The sequence below is a fragment of the Entelurus aequoreus genome, linkage group LG06 (genome assembly GCF_033978785.1).
Source record: "Entelurus aequoreus isolate RoL-2023_Sb linkage group LG06, RoL_Eaeq_v1.1, whole genome shotgun sequence".
Classification (NCBI taxonomy): domain Eukaryota; kingdom Metazoa; phylum Chordata; class Actinopteri; order Syngnathiformes; family Syngnathidae; genus Entelurus; species Entelurus aequoreus.
Genome location: NC_084736.1, coordinates 52,490,852 through 52,513,872, shown reverse-complemented (window position 1 = coordinate 52,513,872; position 23,021 = coordinate 52,490,852). Strand labels below are relative to the sequence as shown.

At 40.4% G+C, this 23,021-nt stretch overlaps 1 protein-coding gene across 6 annotated transcripts in view; it reads left to right on the top strand.

Annotated features, from left to right (window-relative positions):
* rhobtb4 (Rho related BTB domain containing 4) overlaps window positions 1-23,021 on the top strand; it is a 117,077-nt gene that overhangs the window by 41,715 nt on the left and 52,341 nt on the right. Inside the window, exon 1 of one of the 6 annotated variants that reach the window (XM_062050962.1) lies at window positions 17,972-18,355. The exons of 4 other annotated variants lie outside the window; for them this stretch is intronic. In XM_062050962.1, the coding sequence (XP_061906946.1) occupies window positions 17,991-18,355 (365 nt within the window). In that variant the 5' untranslated portion in view covers window positions 17,972-17,990. Of the gene's footprint in view, window positions 1-17,971; window positions 18,356-18,793; window positions 18,898-23,021 lie in introns of those variants that run through there. One more of the 6 variants, XM_062050967.1, reaches the window with a different exon arrangement.

Genomic DNA, 23,021 nt, shown 5'->3' with positions numbered 1-23,021 from the left:
TTAAATAAAAGCTTACCTTTTTTATGTTTGCATAGTATGTATATATTATTAATGTTGTAAATCTAAATCTTTATATCTCGAAAGGGTGGTCCTAGAGAGAGGGATTTTTTCGGAGGTCTCAAGAAGGCAACAAATACAAGAATGTGTGTGTCGGAGCTGAAGGTAGAATTCAATCCTTGATACTGTTATCACTTCCATCGTGCTGGAACTGTTTTCCAAGACCCACTGCAGCTCTGACCTACTTGTGTCAGCGCACACAAGTACACTTGTACATGTTGTCTTTTCTCTTCCTCGTTGAGTGTGTGTGGGGAGTGTGTACATGTTGGTTAGTGCTGACGATGGTGTGGGTTGGAGGCAAACTCTCTGTGGACACGTGCAGTGTGAGAAGCTGGCTGTTTGGACAGCTTTAGGACCTCTGTAGTTGGACGTGGGATCAGTGGCGGTGTGGCCAGGAAACAGGATGAAGAGAGTGGAGTGTTGCATACATAATATTGTTAGGGCAGTGATTTGCCAGTCCGTATATATCGAACCATAAGGCGCACTGCATTATAAGGCGCGTGATTTATTTTTTTTGTACATTTTAAAACTCTACGGGTCTACATAACATGTAATGGTGCTTCTTCGGTCAAAATGTTGCATAGATTATGTTTTACAGACCATCTTCAAGTCGCTTTCTGACCGTCTCTTCAGGATGCGCCGTTTTCTTATTTACGTGGCTCATCTTTGTTGTACAAGTAGTTTTTAGCACTTCCATAGCGAGTCTACTGACAGATATAAGTTAGAAATATACACGACTTTGTATTAGGCCTATTTTTTTTCTGCTTTCTCCCACATTTTTGTCTGATTCAAACCGGGCCCCTTTTAAAATGTTCAGCTCATTCATCACACACGTGCTACCATTTTTTTTTTTACAAAAATTCCCACCTCTCCAGGAATTCCAAATATTCTAGATTTTTCCCATTTGAAATGAATGGGCCGATTTCCCACATTTCTCAACTGATTAAACCATCCCAAAGTCAAACTGCATCTTGGTAAAGTTGATCAGTTGCTAGCATGCTAATGCTAACATATTAGCATGCTAAAATTACCACGCTAGATTTCTGAGCTATTTTTACAGGTATTTACCTCAGATCGTATATATTTTAAAACTTGATGCAAGCTAACTGTTAGCACGCAATCATTAGCATTTTAACTTGCTAACATTAGCATGCTAGCTCTTTGAACAATTTAGCAGGTATATATATATATATATATATATATATATATATATATATATATATATATATATATATATATATATATATATATATATATATATATATATATATATATATATATTTTTTTTTAATTTTTTTTTTATATATATACCTGTATATATATACACTACCGTTCAAAAGTTTCGGGTCACCCAAACAATTTTGTGGAATAGCCTTCATTTCTAAGAACAAGAATAGACTGTCGAGTTTCAGATAAAAGTTCTCTTTTTCTGGCCATTTTGAGCGTTTAATTGACCCCACAAATGTGATGCTCCAGAAACTCAATCTGCTCAAAGGAAGGTCAGTTTTGTAGCTTCTGTAACGAGCTAAACGGTTTTCAGATGTGTGAACATGATTGCACAAGGGTTTTCTAATCATCAATTAGCCTTCTGAGCCAATGAGCAAACACATTGTACCATTAGAACACTGGAGTGATAGTTGCTGGAAATGGGCCTCTATACACCTATGTAGATATTGCACCAAAAACCAGACATTTGCAGCTAGAATAGTCTTTTACCACATTAGCAATGTATAGAGTGTATTTCTTTAAGTTAAGACTAGTTTAAAGTTATTTTCATTGAAAAGTACAGTGCTTTTCCTTCAAAAATAAGGACATTTCAATGTGACCCCAAACTTTTGAACGGTAGTGTATATATATATACCCACCCCTTAGTCATTGATGCATGCTAACTTTATCATGTTAGCATGCTAACATTCCATGCTAGCTTGTGTAGCTCATTTTGCAGGTATACACCTCAGAGTCAAATATTTTGTTTACTTGTTGTATGCTAACTATTGTTGGCATGTTAACATGCTAACATTACTATGCAAGATTTTTGGATAATTTTGCAGGTACTATAAAGTCATATATTCTGGGACTTGACGCATGCTAACTGTTAGCATGTTAACTTTAGCTTGTTAGCATTAACTTTAGCATGTTAGCATGCTAACATTCTATGTTCTATGTGTACACCTAAGAGTTATATATTTTGTTACCTAACATTATCTGGCTCGAGTTCTGACTGTTAGAATGCTACCGTTAGCATGTTTGAATCAAAATGCTAGATTTTTTTTTAGCAATTTTGTAGGCATACACCTCAGAGATTCATGATACAGATAGTAAATATCTGTATCATAAATCTAAGTGGACCCCGACTTAAACAAGTTGAAAAACTTATTTGGGTGTTACCATTTAGTGGTCAATTGTACGGAATATGTATTTCACTGTGCAATCTACTAATAAAAGTTTCGATCAATCAATCAAAAGTCTTATATTTTGGTACTTGACGTTAGAATGCTGATATTTCATGCTAGCTAACTTTTGTAGCTCATTTTGCAGTTATACACCTAAGAGTTATATATTTTGTTACCTGACATTATCTGGCTCGCGTTCTGACTGTTAGCATGCTACCGTTAGCATGTTAACATTTTTAAATCAAAATGCTAAATTTTGTTTGAACGATTTTGTAGGCATATGCCTCAGTCATACATTTTGGTACTTGACGTTAGAATGCTGACATTTCATGCTAGCTAACTTTGTAGCTCTTTTTGCAGTTATACACCTAAGAGTTGTATATTTTGTTACCTGACATCATCTGGCTCGCGTTCTGACTGTTAGCATACTACCGTTGGCATGTTTAAATCAAAATGCTCTATTTTTTTTTTACGATTTTGTAGGCATACACATCATATATTTGCAGCTAGAATACTTATATTTCGGTACTTGACGTTAGAAGGCTGACGTTTCATGCTAGCTGATTTTTGTAGCTCATTTTGCAGGTATACACCGACCTAAGAGTTATATATTTTGTTACCTGACATTATATGGCTTGCGTCCTGACTGTTAGCATGCTACCGTTAGCATGTTTGAATGATTTTGTAGGCATGCACCTCAGAGTCATATATTTTGGTATTTGACATTAGAATGCTGACGTTTCATGCTATTAGCTAACTTTTGTCGCTCATTTTGCAGGTATACACCTAAGTCATATTTTGTTACACGACACTATCTGGCTAGCAAAATGACTGTTAGTATATCATATCAGCAGTCACACGCAATTTCTACTGAAATTGCTTTTTCTCGTTCAATGTGAGACTTGGAAAAAAATAACAATTTTAAGTATATCATAAAAGAGCCCTAACAAGCAAATGGCATTGTTTTGATGGATTGGCCAAAGTAAATATAATACAATAATATCAATAACAATAACGTGTTAAAATGCTTGAGAGAATCTCCAAGTTGCATGCATTGTGGTTTGTTCTGTCGTGTTTGTTCCCCGGTTACAATAACAGGTAAGATAATGAACAACTTGCCGTGTCTTGGTTACATTAGTGCAGAAGAACGACCCTCGGTTGCTGTTTCCTAGATGGTGTCCAAGCAGTGATTACGTCCTTTACATATTTACTCCGTGTAAAGGACAAGCCTGATGAAAGTAGTCCTGCCAAAGACTAAAGGGCAATGGAGAAAAAACTTCCCACACAGTGACTAAAAGAGCCAGAAAGAAAGTCGCACATTCCACTTTTGTGGGTAGTGCCGTGACTGAAAAGGCCAGACGTCCCATCAGGCTGTGCTGCTTGAAAGTTCTCTCACACAAGTGTTCCTCCCTGAAACAAAGGGGTCGACTCTCCACATTTCTCAGTGCCAGCGCTGTTGAACTCCTACTTTATTCTGTGGCATTCCAGACCATCTTTCATGCTGCTTCTTTCTGCCAATGCCAGGCAGGTCAGGGAGCACTGTTTTCTCAGGCTGGTCAAAAACAACAACACTTACGCACTTTTTAGTACCACCTGCGATAATCATGAAGTAATCAGAATACTTTATTAACCCCAAAGAAAATGGATGGATGGATGGATGGAAACTTTTTTTGATTTTTCAAACTATAAGGCGCACTTAAAATCCTTTCATTTTCTCAAAAATCAACAATGCGCCTTAAAACCCGGTGCACCTAATGTACGTACTAATTCTGGTTGTGCTTACCGACCTCGAAGCAATTTTGTTTGTTACATGTCGTAATGGTAAGTGTGACCAGCAGATGGCAGTCGCACATAAGAGATACGCGTGGACTGCAAGTTGACGCCTGTTCAATAAATGATACGAGCAAGTACCCGTAAGCAAGCAACACCAAGACTTTGATGTTTCATTGAGAATATAGAGCAGGGGTGTCAAACGTACGGCCCGAGGGCCGGAACAGGCCCGCGAACAGGTTTTATTCAATGTCGTCTATTTACTTAATCAGGTAAAGACTCATTGAGATTAAACTCTCTTTTTCAAGAGCGACCTGACAAAGAGGGTGGCACAAACAAATTACAATAATAATTACAACAAGACAATACAACAGAACAACAGCAGTCATACCACAACAGGTCAAACATAATTCAAAACGACTAAGTAATAATTCAATAATTTATCCGGCCCGCGGGATGAGTTTGCTAAGTATAAAAATCAACCTGAAAGTTTTGAATGAAAGAAACAGCTGTCCACTGGATGTCACAATAGCAATTATTTGTATCTTTGTAGATGATGCTACATATGTACAAAGTAAACCCCATGATGTTAGTACATCAGTCGAGGAAAATGATCAAACTACATAAATAACATACTGTAATTAGATTTTGATATTTTATTTTTATCTTAATAGATTGAAAATGAACACCAATAATTTATTCAGAAAATATAAATAACGACAAATAAAGTATATATACTATTGACCGCAACATGTAATTGTAAAAATGAAAACCCAACAACATTATGATTTGTACAAGTTCAGAATGTGCTTGTTCTATTTTTAAACAAAGTAAACAATCTGAAGTTGTCTTTATTTTTAAGTTATCGTGCTGTGATTTTACCAGTCCGGCCCACTTCGGAGTAGATTTTTGTCCATGTGGCCCCCGATCTAAAATTGGTTTGACACCCCTGATATAGAACATTACACACGGCGCTTAAAAATCTGTCAAAATATCTTTGTACGACTTTGGTAAGCTACGAAGCCGCACCGCTTGATGGAATACGGAAAATTACGGCCACCGTAGTCAGACGTACTGTGCTTCAACATATGGTATTATTATGGTGTGTGTATAAGGTCCCCAAAATGGCACTTATTAGAAGACATATTATGCAAAACGAACTGTTCTTACCTTTTGGTACCTGCTGATGTGTTTTTGGGATCTGACGGGGAGAAGACGTTGTCGTAGTGGAGCCATGTAAATAAGACCCGCCCACAAAATGCAGCATCTTGAAGCGACTGTCAGAAAGCGGCTTGAAGATGGTCTGTAAAACATAATCTATGCAACATTTTGACCAAAGAACCACCATTACATGTTATGTACACCACAATGAAATGTTTTAAATGGAGAAAATAAATCCTAATATGACCCTTTAATGCGCCTTTTGTATGAAAATAGACCTGAATAGACCCGCTCACTGGCAGTGCGTCTTATAAAATAGATTCACATCTGAATCAATCCATCCATTTTCTACTGCTTGTCCCTTTTTGGGGTTGTGGGGGGTGTTGCAGCTGCTTTCGGGAGCAGTCATGGGGAGAACCTGCAAACTCCACACAGAAAAACCCAGAGCCCAGGATTGAACCCAGGACCTTTGTATTGCGAGGCACATACACTAACCCCTGTACCACTGTGCGGCCCACATTGGAATTGGAATTATTTTTCATTCCGGTTCTTAATCGATTCATAATTTTCAAGACTCGATTAAAAAAATAAAAACAAATATTTTTTAATATTTTTTATTTTTTTGAGCACCACTCCTGAAAACAATGTCGAAACTTGCATTTGAAACATCGGCTAAGTCTGCGAACAAACTACAAAGCTAATATAAACTATAAACTAACCATAAAGCTAAGCGTCAGAACAGTGCCAAAATATTAAAAAAACTTTTTAGAAACGCTCACGTGGATTCATCTTGCGTGTGCTCGGACTCAAAATAGATTCACATCCGAAGCGTAATTCTTTTTTACTCAGATTCTGAATTGATTCATAATTTTCCAGATTGAATTTAAAAAATAAATACAAATTTTCCTTTTTTTTTCTTTTTTTTAAATACGTTTTTTAAAAGAAATTTTTTAAAAGGGAACTGATTTTTTTTTTTAGCACCTCTACTGAAAACAATCTCTTACACTTACTAACTATACGCAGGGGCGCTGAAAAGGGGGGGTAAAGGAGACGGATTCTAGGGGCCCATGATGGAGGGGGGCCCAGAGAGGCCCCTAATGATGATGAAATTATAATACAGGGGGCCCTGTAAAGATTCTTTTCATGGGGCCCAAAATCCCTAGCGGCGCCCCTGACTGTACGTATACGTCATACACCATGTTACCTTTGTAACATGGGACCTTTTTTGAAAGGGTTTTATTATGATTTTTACCACCAAATAATATATTGCAAGAGTTGGCTTGAATCGGTTCTGAATAGTCTGAATCGAATCGTCACTCAAAAAATCAGAAATTAATCATGAGTTGTTGAAAGACTTGTGATTTGTTTCGGGGACGAATGAGTGGTCCCGAGTACATGATTTCCCCAAACAAAGGTTCCTTCTCCTCACGATGACAGCCACATGTATGTCAATTTCCGAGATATTTCGCATTTAGCAATATTTTTCCAGGACAATTACGTGAAACCATCCATGATTCAATCATAGGACCCTAGGCTGACTGCAGGGAAGTGAAGCCGACACACAATAGAAGTAAGACTGAGTAAATAGAACAAAATAATCCAGATGGTAAGTGGTAGACCATTAATGACTAAAATAAATACTCTAAAACAGAGGTTCTCAAAAGGTTTTCACCTCTTAAAACTCTCTATTACCACCATAATGACCAACATTTAAATACAGTAGCATAGTAGACCTAAATGTTCATTAAAAACAAGGCAGAGGTTTTATTTAACACATATATTTAATGTTTGGCCACTTTAACATCACACACAGTTTGAACAGTAACACTGTGTTCTAATATTTAGTTAAGCGATTATTTGGCGTACCACTAGATGGAGTCTGCATACCACAGTTTGACCATCACTGCTGTAAACAACATTAAATAAAAAACATGTATCGGAACAACTGGTCTTTGCTTGACTCCGCCATGAAGTGGCGATAGTTTCCACTCTGGGGATGTTGGAGAGTGGGGGGAATTTGTAATGGTGGGCTTAACATGCAATTAATGAACAAATAAATTAGACCATGGGTGTTAAACGTAAGGCCCGCAGGCCCGATTAGGCCAGCGAACAGGTTTTAGGATGAGTTTGCTAAGTATAAAAATGAGCCGACATTTTAAAATTAAGGAAACTGCTGTTCTAAATGTGTCCACCAGATGTCGCAGTAGCAATTATTTGTATATTTGTAGATTATGCTACATATGTAAAAAAAACAAAACCACATGATGTTAGTGCACAAGTCGAGGAAAATTAGCAAACTACATAAATAACATCCTGTAATTTGATTTTGATATAATTGTTTTTATCTTGGTAGATTGAAAATTAACACAAATGAGTTGACTGATGAACATTATCACATAATTTATTTAGAAAGTATAAATAACGACAAATAAAGGTGGAATACTATTAACCGCAACATGTAAGTGTAAAGAAACAAAACAACATTATCATTTGTACATTTTCAGAATGTGCTTGTTCTATTTTTAAACAAAGAAAACAATCTGAAGTTGTCTTTATTTTTAAGTAATCTTGCCGAGATTTTACCAGTCCGGCCCACTCGGGAGTAGATTTTTCTCCATGTGGCCCCCGATCTAAAATGAGTTTGACACCCCTGAATTAGACAGTCTGTCCCAAGACTTTTGCAGCATGTTAGAGGAGATGTCCCCAGCAGAAAGGGGTATTGCTAAAGGTCAAATATGTACTCTTGGCTTTTAGCTCCCACTCAAAGCAAGAAGAAAATTTCTCAGCCCACTTTGTGACAGAAAGAGAAGCTCTGGCCTTGGACTCAGGGCATCCTTTGTTGTCAGAGATCAGTACCAACCTCTGCCAGTAGATGTCTCTCGTCAGTCTTCTACTGGCAACAGGTCCCATGAAGAGTACCTGCTCAGTCAGTTAGATGCAAAACAAATTCCATGTCTACTATGACTGAGTGACAGCTACATCAAGGCCAAAGCACGCCCGAGCAAAGTTGCATATACCAACGTAGATTTAAACATTCAAAAATAGCTTTTAAGGCAACGCGGCAATAATTCTAGAACAGCTGAAAATTACAGGTATTAATTCCTCCAGATGGGGAAATACAAGCGCAAAAAGTATTGGTGTTTTTTCCACTGTGGGCGTTTGATTTCTTTTATATAATCCCAGACTAGGGTTGTACGGTATACAGGTACTGGTGTAGTATCGCGGTACTAATGAATCAAAAACGGCACTATACTATGATTGAAAAGTACCGGTTCGCCATAATTTTTTTTTACAGGCATGACGGCGCGTCGTTCTGACATTGCAGGTTTTACGAGCAGAGGAGCATGTTCGGCAGCTCACAATCACAGAGTACTTACAAGCAGACACAGTGTATAGACAGAAAAAGGAGAACGGACGCATTTTGGCTTAAAAACTAACGATAAAGGTGAAGTTATAACACATTTAATTTAAAACTTTAAAACATGGCTGGCTAGCTAGCGGCTAATGTCCATTCGCAGTCTGCAGTGTTTTAGCTACTTCTAAATCACTAATCCTCACCTCCATGGCGACAAATAAAGTGAGTTTTTTTTACAAGTATCATCCCTGCAGGACGAGGAATAGCTAAACATGCTTCATTACACACCGTAGGAGGATACAATAGCTCACCAGCGTCACAATGTAAACAAATGCCATGGGTGGATCTACACCTAACATCCACTGTAAAGATACCAAGTACAGGAACGTATCAAGTCGATATTACTATGATTACATAATTTTTTATCGTCACAAAATCTTTTGTCTTTTTTTTTCCAATTCATTATATGTTTATAAACTCTGTGTCCCTGGACACATGAGGACTTAAATTATGACCAATGTATGATCCTGTAACTACTTGGTATCGGATCGATACCTACATTTGTGGTATCATCCAAAACTAATGTAAGGTATCAAACAACAAAGAACAAGTGATTATTACATTTTAACAGATGTGTAGATAGAACATGTTAAAACAGAAAGTAACCCGATATTAACAGTAAATTAACAAGTGGATTAAAATCAATTTTTACAGCTTGTCCTTTATAATGTTGACAAAATAATAGAATGATAAATGACACAATATGTTACTGCATACGTCAGCAGACTAATTAGGAGCCTTTGTTTCTTTACTTACTACTATTCAAAGACAAGTTGTCTAGTATGTTCACTGTTTTATTTAAGGCCAAAATTGTTCTTCGATTGCAATAAGAAACATATGTTTAATGTATCCTAAGATTTTTTGTTAAAATAAAGCCAAAAATGCCTTTTTTTTGTGGTCCCCTTTATTTAGAAAAGTATCAAAGTTTTGAAATACATTTTGGTACCAGTACCGGTACCAAAATATTGGTATTGAGACAACCCTACCCCAGACTCTGTTTACTGCTCACTTAAACGGGAACTTAATCGTTCACAATCATTAAGAAAGACATGACGACCGATGTAATTTTTTTAATGCATTTTAAATAGTAAATGAATGCGATCAAAAGCCTGCTTACAATGAGCCTATAAAGCCCTTAAAAACATCCGAACACCTCCATTAAGGTTTTATATATGTGATGTAAGTATATGATGTAACATGACATTTAATATTTATGTGTTTTGATCGTTTTAAGCATATACAACGCATTAATTTAAAAAAACACATCACAATGTTCGCTGTTTTTTAACGAGATTTCTGATTACTGCTCACTGCAGACTTTGTGAGAGTCAACACACATAATAAAACATCACTAACTGTACAAGGTCTGCTGTCAGTAGGATGTCAACTGCTAGGATGTTCATATATTCCCATTTAGATGAAGAATGACTCAAAATCCTAACAGTAGGGTGGAACCAGGCGTCTTTTCGTGGCGTTCTCGCCATTTTTTTCTTGGTTTAAATTCCAACTGATCAAAATACGTCCTCATTCTTTTACTATCCAGGTGGGAGGCATCATTTCTAATCCAGACTGAAGTTTGGTGAAACAAAGAAGCAATTGATCAGTCGATCATGTCAACATAGGCAATATCACTAATACTTGGTTAATATTTAAGTCACAAAATGTAAATGAAGTATTGTTGGCGCTTTTTGGATGTTTTAGTGGATTTTATGGGCAGAATAGAAGACCTCCCATTGGCCGCAAGCGGACTCTCTGTTACGTTTATTTATGAGTTAAAATGCATTAAAAAAATGACGTCTGTCGTCATGTCTTTCATAATGATTATGAACGATAGGCAAAACTCCCCAAAACAAGTGCAGTTCCCCTTTAAATCAGGTTTTGCCTTCGACCCAATTGAAGTAAATTTAATGTCAAAATCTGGAATATATGCACAACACAAAGAAGCATTTGTTTCTGTAAAACACAATATATATTTCTATAAACTATGGAATAGTTTGAATGCGGTTTTAACAAATATCCAACCATAGTTCAGTTTAAAAAGAAGTACAAATACATGATTTTTACTTACAAAAATTATGGTTTCTAACAACCACAGGGTGTCAATATTATTATTATCTTTATTATCTTGGTATTTATTCATCACCATTATTATTGTGATTATGATGATGATTATTTCAATGATTATTTTGATTTTAATTTGTGTTTTTATTATTTGAAAATTAATAACTTATTTGTTGTTGGTACCATCACTAAGTACTTGTATATGTGTGTACCTATACTGCAGTGACGTGCAGTCAGTGGAGGCAGGTGAGGCGGGGCCTCACGTGCAAACATGGAAAGAAAACATTTTTTAAAAGAAAAAAAATAATTAAATTGTTATATGTATCCAGTGATTATACTATAAAGTTATTTTCCATTTAACTTCACCAGTTTTAGATTATTTTTATTCAAAATCGCTGAATTTTCACATTTGCCGTTCAAATAGTGAGAAGAGACGGTGCGGTGATCAGCAGCCAGTTGAGGCACGTCACTGTGTTGTGCCTCAACATGGATTGCGGACTCGGCTAACTGCTGGCCTGCTGTGCAGTGAGACCGTATTGCTATATGAACTATATTATACATTTCCATAGTTTAGTTAGCTGAGGTATATAATGTACAGTGTATTTTGTCAACAACTGTATGTGTGTAAGTATTTCTTGTGCTGAGCAATAATAAAACGGCTGCAAAAGACGCAGGCTGAGGCTCGCAGTAATCCCGCCTCCTGGTGGTAGAGAATGCACCCCCGCCGTAGAATGCACCCCCTGACGGGAGTGTTATATCAACTAAAGCCCACACTTAAACTTTCCACGTGCAAGTTTGAATCTAGTTAAAAAAGTTATTTAATAAGAAGCCAAAAAGTGCAAAAACAATAATGTTCATGTTGGAGGAGTTGTGAATGACTGCAGGGCCACAACATTAGGTACACCTGCACGGATTTCATATTTCATTCATTCACAACTCCTCCAACACGAACATTATTGTTTTTGCGCTTTTTGGCTTCTTATTAAATAACTTTTTTAAATAGATTAAATCTTGCACGTGGAACGTTTAAGTGTGGGCTTTAGTTGATATAACACTCCCGTCAGCGGGTGCATTCTAGGGGGGGTGGGGGGGGGGGGGGTGGGGGCATTAATCCAGCACAACAGTGGCGCATGGACTTCATTTATAAGTAAAGGTAAGACCATAATAACGTTTTTTTTATTAAATGTGCTTTTTTGTGTGCTACAGTTTGTATGTGTAAAGTTAAAGTTAAGTTAAAGTACCAATGATTGTCACACACACACTAGGTATAATGAAAATGTTCCTCTGCATTTGACCCATCCCCTTGATCACCCCCTGGGAGGTGAGGGGAGCAGTGGGCAGCAGCGGCGCCGCGCCCGGGAATAATTTTTGGTGATTTAACCCCCAATTCCAACCCTTGATGCTGAGTGCCAAGCGGGGAAGAATGCTGGTATGAGCTTTTAAACATAACCCGTTAACTGCTGCCAATGAAATGGTGAATAAGATACTCTTTAGGGTTCATATGTTTGTAAATCTGACTGTGATGAAGTCAGTGCCTCACCAGCCATGAACCTCACCGCACGCCACTGCTATACTGTACATGTGTATACGAATGTGTGTTTGTGCCGACACATTTATTTACAAGTGAGATAAAGATTATCAATAATATATTAAAATTAGACTAGCAAATTAATAATTTCATATATAGTAATGACAACAAAAAAAAGGTACGGTAATTTATAAATAAGAGGCGAGAGTCAATAAGCTTTACTTCTTTCCACTCATATTTGAATGTTAAAACCCTAATCATTATGTAGTGTTTTCATTTTTTATGTGTAAGTATTTATTTATATATATATATATTTTATGGTATTTTCTATTGTGAATAGTTTTCTTTTTATTGTTATTTTGTTTTGTTTTTGTTTTTAACTTGTCTGAAATACTTACTCCTACTCCGGCTACTAATTGAAGTTAACTTAATACAGGGGTGTCCAATATTTTTCCACCTGGAGCCCTATATTTCTATGTTTATATATAGGTTTTGTTTTCTTAAAATACGTCATACAAGTAGGGATGGGTATCGTTTGCATTTTAATTAATTCTATTGGTAGTATCAAAACAGTACCTTAAAAATGGTAACAGTGCTTAAAGGTGTGAATTTTTCTTTAAAAAAAAAAAAAAGTTGTTTTTTTAATGGAAATGTTGTTACAAGTTGAAAAGACTGCTGATCTGAATATTTTAATTACATAAATTAAATAACTACATTCAAACATCCATCCATCCAGCCATCCATTTTCTACTGCGTGTCCCTTTCATATGAAATAAAATCTACAACAAATTGTTAAAAGTTTTGCAACATTACAGAAGATAGCGAATGTGCAAAAACAATTCACTTGAGTTGTCATGTTTGATGCTCATAATTCCAGGTGCTCCTGAATGCAACCTGGCTCTCCTTAACCATCATTGATGCATTATAAAGAAGTGCTGTGTTGTTGCGGCGCTAATGGTGCTATGAGGTCTACTGTTTTGGCATGTTAAAGTCGGCAATAAAGTTTAAAAAGAGCATCAGACATCAGACTTCTGCTCTGACACCACATTACTTACAAGACCTTACTGGTACAATATCACTGAGGCTGAGACTTCTGCATTCATTTAGCAATGAAATACGGCAGCGATAGCGGGGTTTTTTTCCACACCTGCGCAGTTGTGGAACCAGATGTTGGTACCAATCTCTTTAAAAAGTGTGTACGGTAATTTTTCACCGAGGGCTGTACTTAAAAACGAAGGTATGCGTAGGGGTCACTTTGATACATTTTGTACTTTAAAAATGCTAAAATCAACCAGTATATGCTAAGCTATTTGAAAAAACAAAACAAAACTGGTTATCTCAGCTTTTGTGTTTTTGGATTGTTAAGAGATTGTTTATTATTATATCATTATTATACACCTCATTAATAATGAATTTATTTAATTTTCAGAACATGTCAAGGGCCAATAAGAAACACATTTTGGGACAAAATTGGCCCCCGGGCCGCACTTTGGACCTGGGCTCTTTGGCTATTCGACTACACAATGTTTTATATATATCCATCCATCCATCCATCTTCTTCCGCTAATCCGAGGTCGGGTCGCGGGGGAAGCAGCCTAAGCAGGGAAACCCAGACTTTCCTCTCCCCAGCCACTTCATCCAGCTCTTCCCCGGGGATCCTGAGGCGTTCCCAGGCCCGCCGGGAGACATAGTCTTCCCAACGTGTCCTGGGTCTTCCCCGTGGCCTCCTACCGGTCGGACGTGCCCTAAACACCTCCCTAGGGAGGCGTTCGGGTGGCATCCTAACCAGATGCCCGAACCACCTCATCTGGCTCCTCTCGATGTGGAGGAGCAGCGGCTTTACTTTGAGCTCCCCCCGGATGGCAGAGCTTCTCACCCTATCTCTAGGGGAGAGCCCCGCCACCCGGCAGAGGAAACTCATTTCAGCCGCTTGTACCCGTGATCTTGTCCTTTCAGTCATAACCCAAAGCTCATGACCGTAGGTGAGGATGGGAACGTAGATCGACCGGTAAATTGAGAGCTTTGCCTTACGGCTCAGCTCCTTCTTCACCACAACGGATCGATACAGCGTCCACATTACTGAAGATGCCGCACCGATCCGTCTGTCGATCTCACGATCCACTTTTCCCTCACTCGTGAACAAGACTCCTAGGTACTTGAACTCCTCCACTTGGGGCAGGGTCTCCTCCCCAACCCGGAGATGGCACTCCACCCTTTTCCGGGCGAGAACCATGGACTCGGACTTGGAGGTGCTGATTCTCATCCCAGTCGCTTCACACTCGGCTGCGTACCGATCCAGTGAGAGCTGAAGATCCTTGCCAGATGAAGCCATCAGGACCACATCATCTGCAAAAGGCAGAGACCAAATCCTGCAGCCACCAAACCGGATCCCCTCAACGCCTTGACTGCGCCTAGAAATTCTGTCCGTAAAAGTTATGAACAGAATCGGTGACAAAGGGCAGCCTTGGCGGAGTCCAACCCTCACTGGAAACGTGTCCGACTTACTGCCGGCAATGCGGACCAAGCTCTGACACTGATCATACAGGGAGCGGACCGCCACAATCAGACAGTCCGATACCCCATACTCTCTGAGTACTCTCCACAGGACTTCCCGAGGGGCACGGTCGAACGCCTTCTCCAAGTCCACAAAGCACATGTACACAGGTTGGGCAAACTCCCATGCACCCTCAAGGACCCTGCCGAGAGTATAGAGCTGGTCCACAGTTCCACGACCAGGACGAAAACCACACTGTTCCTCCTGAATCCGAGGTTCGACTATCCGGCGTAGCCTCCTCTTCAGTACACCTGAATAGACCTTACCGGGAAGGCTGAGGAGTGTGATCCCACGATAGTTGGAACACACCCTCCGGTTCCCCTTCTTAAAGAGAGGAACCACCACCCCGGTCTGCCAATCCAGAGGTACCGCCCCTGATGTCCATGCGATGCTGCAGAGCCTTGTCAACCAAGACAGCCCCACAGCATCCAGGGCCTTAAGGAACTCCGGGCGGCTCTCATCCACCCCCGGGGCCTTGCCACCGAGGAGCTTTTTAACTACCTCAGCAACCTCATCCCCAGAAATAGGAGAGCCCACCACAGATTCCCCAGGAACTGCTTCCTCATAGGAAGACGTGTTGGTGGGATTGAGGAGGTCTTCGAAGTATTCCCTCCACCGAACCACAACATCCGCAGTCGAGGTCAGCAGAGCACCATCCTCACCATACACGGTGTTGACAGTGCACTGCTTCCCCTTCCTGAGGTGGCGGATGGTGGTCTAGAATCGCTTCGAAGCCGTCTGAAAGTCGTTTTCCATGGCTTCCCCGAACTCCTCCAATGTCAGAGTTTTTGCCTCCACGACCGCTGAAGCCGCACACCGCTTGGCCTGTCGGTACCCGTCCGCTACTTCCGGAGTCCTATGAGCCAAAAGAACCCGATAGGACTCTTTCTTCGTTTGGGCCTGCCAGATCTGTCCGGCATCCTCCCCCACCATCGCAGCCAACTCACCACCATGTGGTGATCGGTAGAAAGCTCCGCCCCTCTCTTCACCCGAGTGTCCAAAACATGAGGCTGCAAATCCGATGACACAACTACAAAGTCGATCATGGAACTGCGGCCTAGGGTGTCCTGGTGCCAAGTGCACATATGGACACCCTTATGTTTGAACATGGTGTTTGTTATGGACAATCTGTGACGAGCACAAAAGTCCAATAACAAAACACTTGGGTTCAGATCCGAGCGGCCATTCTTCCCAATCACGCCTCTCCAGGTTTCACTGTCGTTGCCAACATGAGTGTCGAAGTCCCCCAGTAGGACAAGGGAATCACCCGGGGGAGCACTTTCCAGTACTCCCTCGAGTGTATCCAAAAAGGGTGGAACTCTGAACTGCTGTAACTGCCATCCCCCCACCCGAAGGCGGAGGGAAGTTACCCTCTCATCCACTGTGTTGAACTCCAACGTGCAGGCTTTGAGCCGGGTGGCGACAAGAATTGCCACCCCAGCCCGTCGCCTCTCACTGCGTGCTACGCCAGTGTTGAAGAGAGTCCAGCCCCTCTCGGGAGAACTGGTTCCAGAGCCCTTGCGGTGCGTCAAAGTGAGTCTGACTATATCCAACCGTAACTTCTCCACCTAGCGCACTAGCTTAGGCTCCTTCCCCCCCAGTGAGGTGACATTCCATGTCCCAAGAGCTAGCTTATGTAGCCGAGGATCGGACCGCCAAGTGCCCTGCCTTCGGCTGCTGCCCAGCTCACAATGCACCCGACCTCTATGGCCCCTCCCATGAGTGGTGAGCCCATTGGAGGGGTGACCCACGTTGCCCGGCCGGGCCCCATGGGGACAGGCCCGGCCACCAGGCGCTCGCCATCCTGCCCCAACTCCGGGCCTGGCTCCAGAGGGGGGGCCCGGTGACCCGCGTTCGGGCGAGGGAAATCGTAGTCTTTGTTCTTGCATTCCCATAGAAGTCTTTGTCTGATCCCTCACCTAGGACCTGTTTGTCTTGGGAGACCCTACCAGGGGGCATGGAAGCCCCCAGACAACATAGCTCCTAGGATCATTGGGACATGCAAACTCCTCTACCACGGTAAGGTGGCAGTTCAGAGAGGATATATATATATATATATATATATATATATATATATATATATATATATATATATATATATATATATATATATATATATATATATATATATATATATAAATGTGTGCAATTCTTTTCCAAACGTTCCCATTTTCACTCTTTTTTAAAAAAAAAAAGCAAATTTTATTTCTACAGTGTGTCGTAGTGCCAACAAAAAACTAACGCTGGGCCGCAAGTGACCATCAGGCCACACTTTGGACACCCCTTGCCATTTAAATCTAAACCATTTATAATTATTATTATTATTATTATTTGTTTTTAATTCTGCCTCACACTTTGAAAACTCTTGTATTCTGCTTTTCAAGATTTTTTGTTTGTTATGCACCCCTATGAGGAAGAAAAGATTGTGCACCGCACACCCCCACCACTCTTTGCCACAACAACAACAACAACAAATCCTTATTTAAATGCTAAACATTTGTTTTACAGACTTGAACCATTTAATACTGAGCAATAATATTTAATAAAGTCAATAAGTAGTGATACATTCAAATTGGTCAGCAACATTAACTCATGAGTTAATGTTGCTGACCTGCAGGAGCACCTCAACCAGCAACACAAAAATGCATTAAACAATTTGTGCTGATTTAAAAAAATAAAATACAATTAGGAAGGCTACAACTTTTTAAAGCATGATACTGATAAACGATAGTTCTCCCATGTAGAGCAACTCTAAGCGGTGTTTGTAATAGTTTGCAGAATACTGTAAATTACACCCCAAAAAACAAAATATATTCAACCCAAACACACATATTGACGGTTGCAATGGAAACACAACAGTCATTATTACATCCATCCATCCATTTCATACCGCGTATCCCTTTTTGGGGTCGCGGGGGGTGCTGGAGCCTATTGTGACTGTTACGATCATTCTCCGTACGGTGTCTGTTTTTTTGCACAGCACCTGAACGCCACATGGCGAGAGCTGGAAGAGTAGTGCTGTGACGTCACGACACGGAGGCGTGTCCTCTGATGACATCAGCTGGGGGGGAAACAACAACACAAAAGGAGGTGGCTCAGACTGGAACCGAGTGTCTGGACCACTTATGTGTACATTTCACCACAAACAAAACAAAAAAAAGAGTTAGTCTCGGCTCCAAAAGGCGTGTATTACCAACAGTGGATGGTTCAACTCGACGGGGGCGCGCGAAGCTCCAAGAAGGCGGCACGGGGAAGCAGGAAGAAGGGGATGTGAGAGGTGCTTTCTTCTGTGGCGCCTTGCAAATACACGATCTTTGTGTTCGACCGGACCCCAGCAACACGACCGTTTGTTCCTTTGCCTGCTTTCTGACCCCGCAGCAGAGTGGCATGTGGGTCAGTTCTGGAACCGTCGGAAGGTAGGGATCCCTTCTCCCCCCCCAAAACAACATGCACGCTCCCCAATTCCGTCAAAAAAACACACACGTGCTCCCCAATTCCGTCAAAAGCCGCACATGAAAGTTGACCAAGTTAAAATGGCACCGACGTCCTGCACTTTATTAATATTTCATCCCCTCTTATTATACCTGCCTTTGCTGAGGTGTTACGTGCTGTTAGCGCATGGGCTTGGCGCGGTTATGCAAGTCTTATCAGCTGCATCTGTTGGCATGTGTCTACCTTTTGCGTCAATATACGATCTTTTTTGTTGCAGTCTTCACCCTCCTCTTGAGTGCATGTACCTGCTCTGCACGCTGCGTCCAAAAATATGAATGAGTCAGGTGCTTATGAATGGGAGCAGCGTGCTCCCATTCATAAGTGTGATCTCACGTGCACGCGGATAAATGGCGGCGTGTTCGTGCCAGCTGCAACAATAGCAGGCAGTTCCTGCAGGAGATGGGAGTTTGACGGAGTGGTGATGATCCGGTGGCCGTGACGTCAATTGAGGGCTTGCGTTACACAGGTTGGATGGTTACATGCGATCATGTTTTGCAATGGCGTGCCAGTAGCTACTGTGTCTCTAGTGTATGACTGCAGCTATCGATTATTCTTGTAATCCATGATAATCGGGTAATCGGATAAATGTGTTTTTTAGGGCCTCCAAAAAATAGCTGTTCTCAGTCGTAGTACACATTTCCACCCCTTGTGGCAGTAATGACAATCTCAAACAAACAGAAGAAGTCTGGAGCTGAAGTCATGGAGAAGTTTCTGAAGTGCAAAAATTATGACTAACTTGGTGAAGCTGCATTTTCATTTGCACTGTAATTATATTATTAATCTATTTTAGAGTTGCGTAATTGCATGTAAATATGTCCCTCATTTTGCAGTATATTTGATCAGTAGTAATCGGATAAAACGGCCTCAATGCATATTTTAGAGCGGTGTTTCTTCGGGCCTCCAAAAAATATCTGAGTCGTAGTATGTTTTTCCACCACTTGTGGCAGTAATGACAATCTCAAACAAACAGAAAAAGTCTGGAGCTGAAGTCATAGAGAAGTTTCTTAAGCGCAAAAATGATGACTAGGTGGTGAAGCTGTATTTTCATTTGCACTTTAATTTTATTATTAATGTATTTGTTCGTAATTGCATGTAAATAAATGTATGTCCCCCATTTTTAAGACCAGACTTAAAACCAGGGGAGACAGGGCCTTCTCTGTGGTCGGCCCTAAGCTCTGGAACACTCTGCCCCTCCATGTTCGAACTGCTCCCACAGTGGAGTGTTTTAAGTCTTGTCTTAAGACCCACTTTTATTCTTTGGCTTTTAACACTACGTGAGTTGTGTGGTCCTCTGTGTTTTTAAAATTTTGATTTCTATTTACTGTTTTAATTGGTTTTACCCTTTAAAATCATTTTTAAACATATTTATTTTATATTGTTTTGTTTTATATGTATTTATTTTTTGTTTTTGTTCAGTCATTGGTGGAGCCAAAGATGATATTTGAGTGTTGTTTTTGGTGTTGTTGTGCAGCACCTTGGAAACATTTTGTTGTTTAAATGTGCTGTATAAATAAAGTGGATTGGATATTTGATCAGTAGTTATTTTTGTAATCCACAATAATCGAGTAATCGGATAAAACAGCCCCAATGCGTATTTTAGAGCGGTATTTCTTAAGGCCTCCAAAAAATATCTGTTCTCAGTCGTAGTGGACTTTTCCACCACTTGTGGTAGTCATGACAATTTCAAACAAACAGAAGTCTGGAGTTGAAGTCATAGAAGTTTCTTAAGTGAAAACATTATAAATAAAGGGGGGGGGAGCTTTCTTTTCATTTGCACTTTAATTCTATTATTAATGTATTTATTTTAGAAATACGTAATTGCATGTAAATATGTCCCTCATTTTGCAGTATATGTGATCAGTAGTTATTTTTGTAATTCACGATAATCGAGTAATCGGATAAAACAACCTCAATGCGTATTTTAGAGTGGTATTTCTTAGGGCCTCTTATAGAGGCGCCCAAAAATATCTGGGGCCGTACTTATCAAGCTTCTTAGAGTGCCATTTTACACTTAAGTCCTGAGAATTTGCGAAATTTAGTCCTACTCTCAAACTTAAGAATAAAAGCTTTTTATCAACGTTCTTAAGTCTAAGAATCACTCCTACTCTCCACGATATTTAAGAGACCTTCAGAGGTGTCTTAAGTGGTTAGGACAGGGGTCGACAACCCGCGGCTCCAGAGCTGCATGCGGCTCTTTGACCACTCTGATGCGGCTCAGCTACATACTTGCCGACCCCCCAGATTTTCCCAGAAGGTTTATGGATCTCAGTGTCTCTCATAGGTAACTCCAAGGGAAAACATAATCCTATTTACACTCTAATTACTAAATAAAGGGAGTGCCCTAATTGCACTGCAGTAATTGTCCTCTATAGTATTTACAAACAGCGTGCCAGCCCGGCCACAAGTTGTATGTTGCTTTTACTTGCACACATAGGAGACAGCAAAGCATACTTACTCATCAGCCACACAGCTTACACTGACGGTAGCCGTATCAAACAACTTTAACATTGTTACGTTACAAATATGCGCCACACTGTGAACCCACACCAAAAAAGAATGAAAAACACATTTCTGGAGAACATCCCACCGTAACACAACATAAACACAACACAACCATTACCCAGAATCCCATGCAGCCCTAACTCTTCCGGTCTACATTATACACCCCCGCTACCACCAAATCCCCCCACACATCAACCCCCCCCACCCCACCTCCGTGCGTTGGTTGAGCGGAAGAGTTAGGGCTACGTGGGATTCTGGGTATTGGTACCGTCAGTGTAAAATGTGTGGCTGCTGAGGTAGTACGCCTTGCTGTCACTTACGTGAGCAAGCTGAAACTGCATTCTACATGTGGTCAAACAGGTACGCTGTTAGGGCAGGCTGTAGAGGGCGCCAAAAGCAGTGTCATCATGCCCTGATATTCGGGAGTCTTCCGGGAAAAATGAGAGGGTTGGCAAGTATGACGCTATCAAGCGCCATTCATTCAAAACTCGCGGGCTGCACTAACATCAAATTTCCACATTAAAGTACGTGCCGGTGCGTGTGTCGGAGACCCCTGGTTAACATAGCACAAAGAGCTTTGTATGCGGTGTTTTTCATTTTAAATTTTAAAAATTGTTTTGTGGCTCCCATTATTGTATTTAATTTGTGAAACTTGCCAAAATGGCTCTTTGAGTGGTAAAGGTTGCCGACCCCTGGGTTAGGAGTTGCCAGCAGGGGATGGCACTGAGGCGAGAGAGACGTGCGCGAACGTTCAGGGAACGGAACAATGTTTTGTTTTTTTTTGATGACGAGCAGCTGATCAAACGGTATCGTTTAGACAGAGCGGATATTATTTTTGTCACAGATTTAATACTTTTCGATTCCTTGTTGATTTCTGCATGTGTCTGCAGTGGGCTAGTATATATAGAGCCACCCACACCAGTTTCAAATTAGTTGCCTAATTAATGAATTGGAAATAAAATGTTATGACAGTAGCGTATGTGTGTGGCCGTGAGGTGAGTGACGTCAGTGAGTGTGTGGGCGATAGAAGAGAGGGAGCGGTAGCGTGAGTGCCGGCGGGGACTAGTTTGTTTTGTATTATTTTGTAGTTTATTGTCAAAATATACACTCCCATTGTCCACTGAAATATTTCCAAGATATTTCTTTATTCTTAGACAACGGATTCCCTTCCGTGATTGGTCATTTCTATGGACACAGAAATGACGTCACGTAAAATTCCGTTTACGGCACATAGTAATGTCGTAATTCAGCTCTGAGTGTGACACTTAAGATTCAGTCCTACACTTCGCTGAAAGTGTGAGTAAGACGCTTGATAACTAACTGTTAAGTGCAGCTTTCAGCGAAGAATTTATTTACTCTTAAGTCAACTCTTAGCAGACTTCTTAGGAGTAATTCTAAGAAGCTTGATAAGTACGGCCCCTGTTCTCAGTCGTAATACACTTTTACACCACTTGTGGCAGTGATGACAATCTAAAACAAACAGAAGAAGTCTGGAGCTGAAGTCATAGAAAAGATTCTTAAAGGCCTACTGAAATGAATTTTTTTTATTTAAACGGGGATAGCAGATCCATTCTATGTGTCATACTTGATCATTTCGCGATATTGCCATATTTTTGCTGAAAGGATTTAGTAAAGAACATCGACGATAAAGTTCGCAACTTTTGGTCGCTGATAAAAAAAGCCTTGCCTGTACCGGAAGTAGCGTGACGTCGCAGGTTGAAGGGCTCCTCACATTTCCCCATTGTTTACACCAGCAGCGAGAGCGATTCGGACCGAGAAAGCGACGATTACCCCATTAATTTGAGCGAGGATGAAAGATTTGTGGATGAGGAAAGTGAGAGTGAAGGACTAGAGTGCAGTGCAGGACGTATCTTTTTTCGCTCTGACCGTAACTTAGGTAAAAGGGCTCATTGGATTCCACACTTTCTCCTTTTTCTATTGTGGATCACATATTTGTATTTTAAACCACCTCGGATACTATATCCTCTTGAAAATGAGAGTCGAGAACGCGAAATGGACATTCACAGTGACTTTTATCTCCACGACAATACATCGGTGAAGCACTTTAGCTATGGAGCTAACGTGATA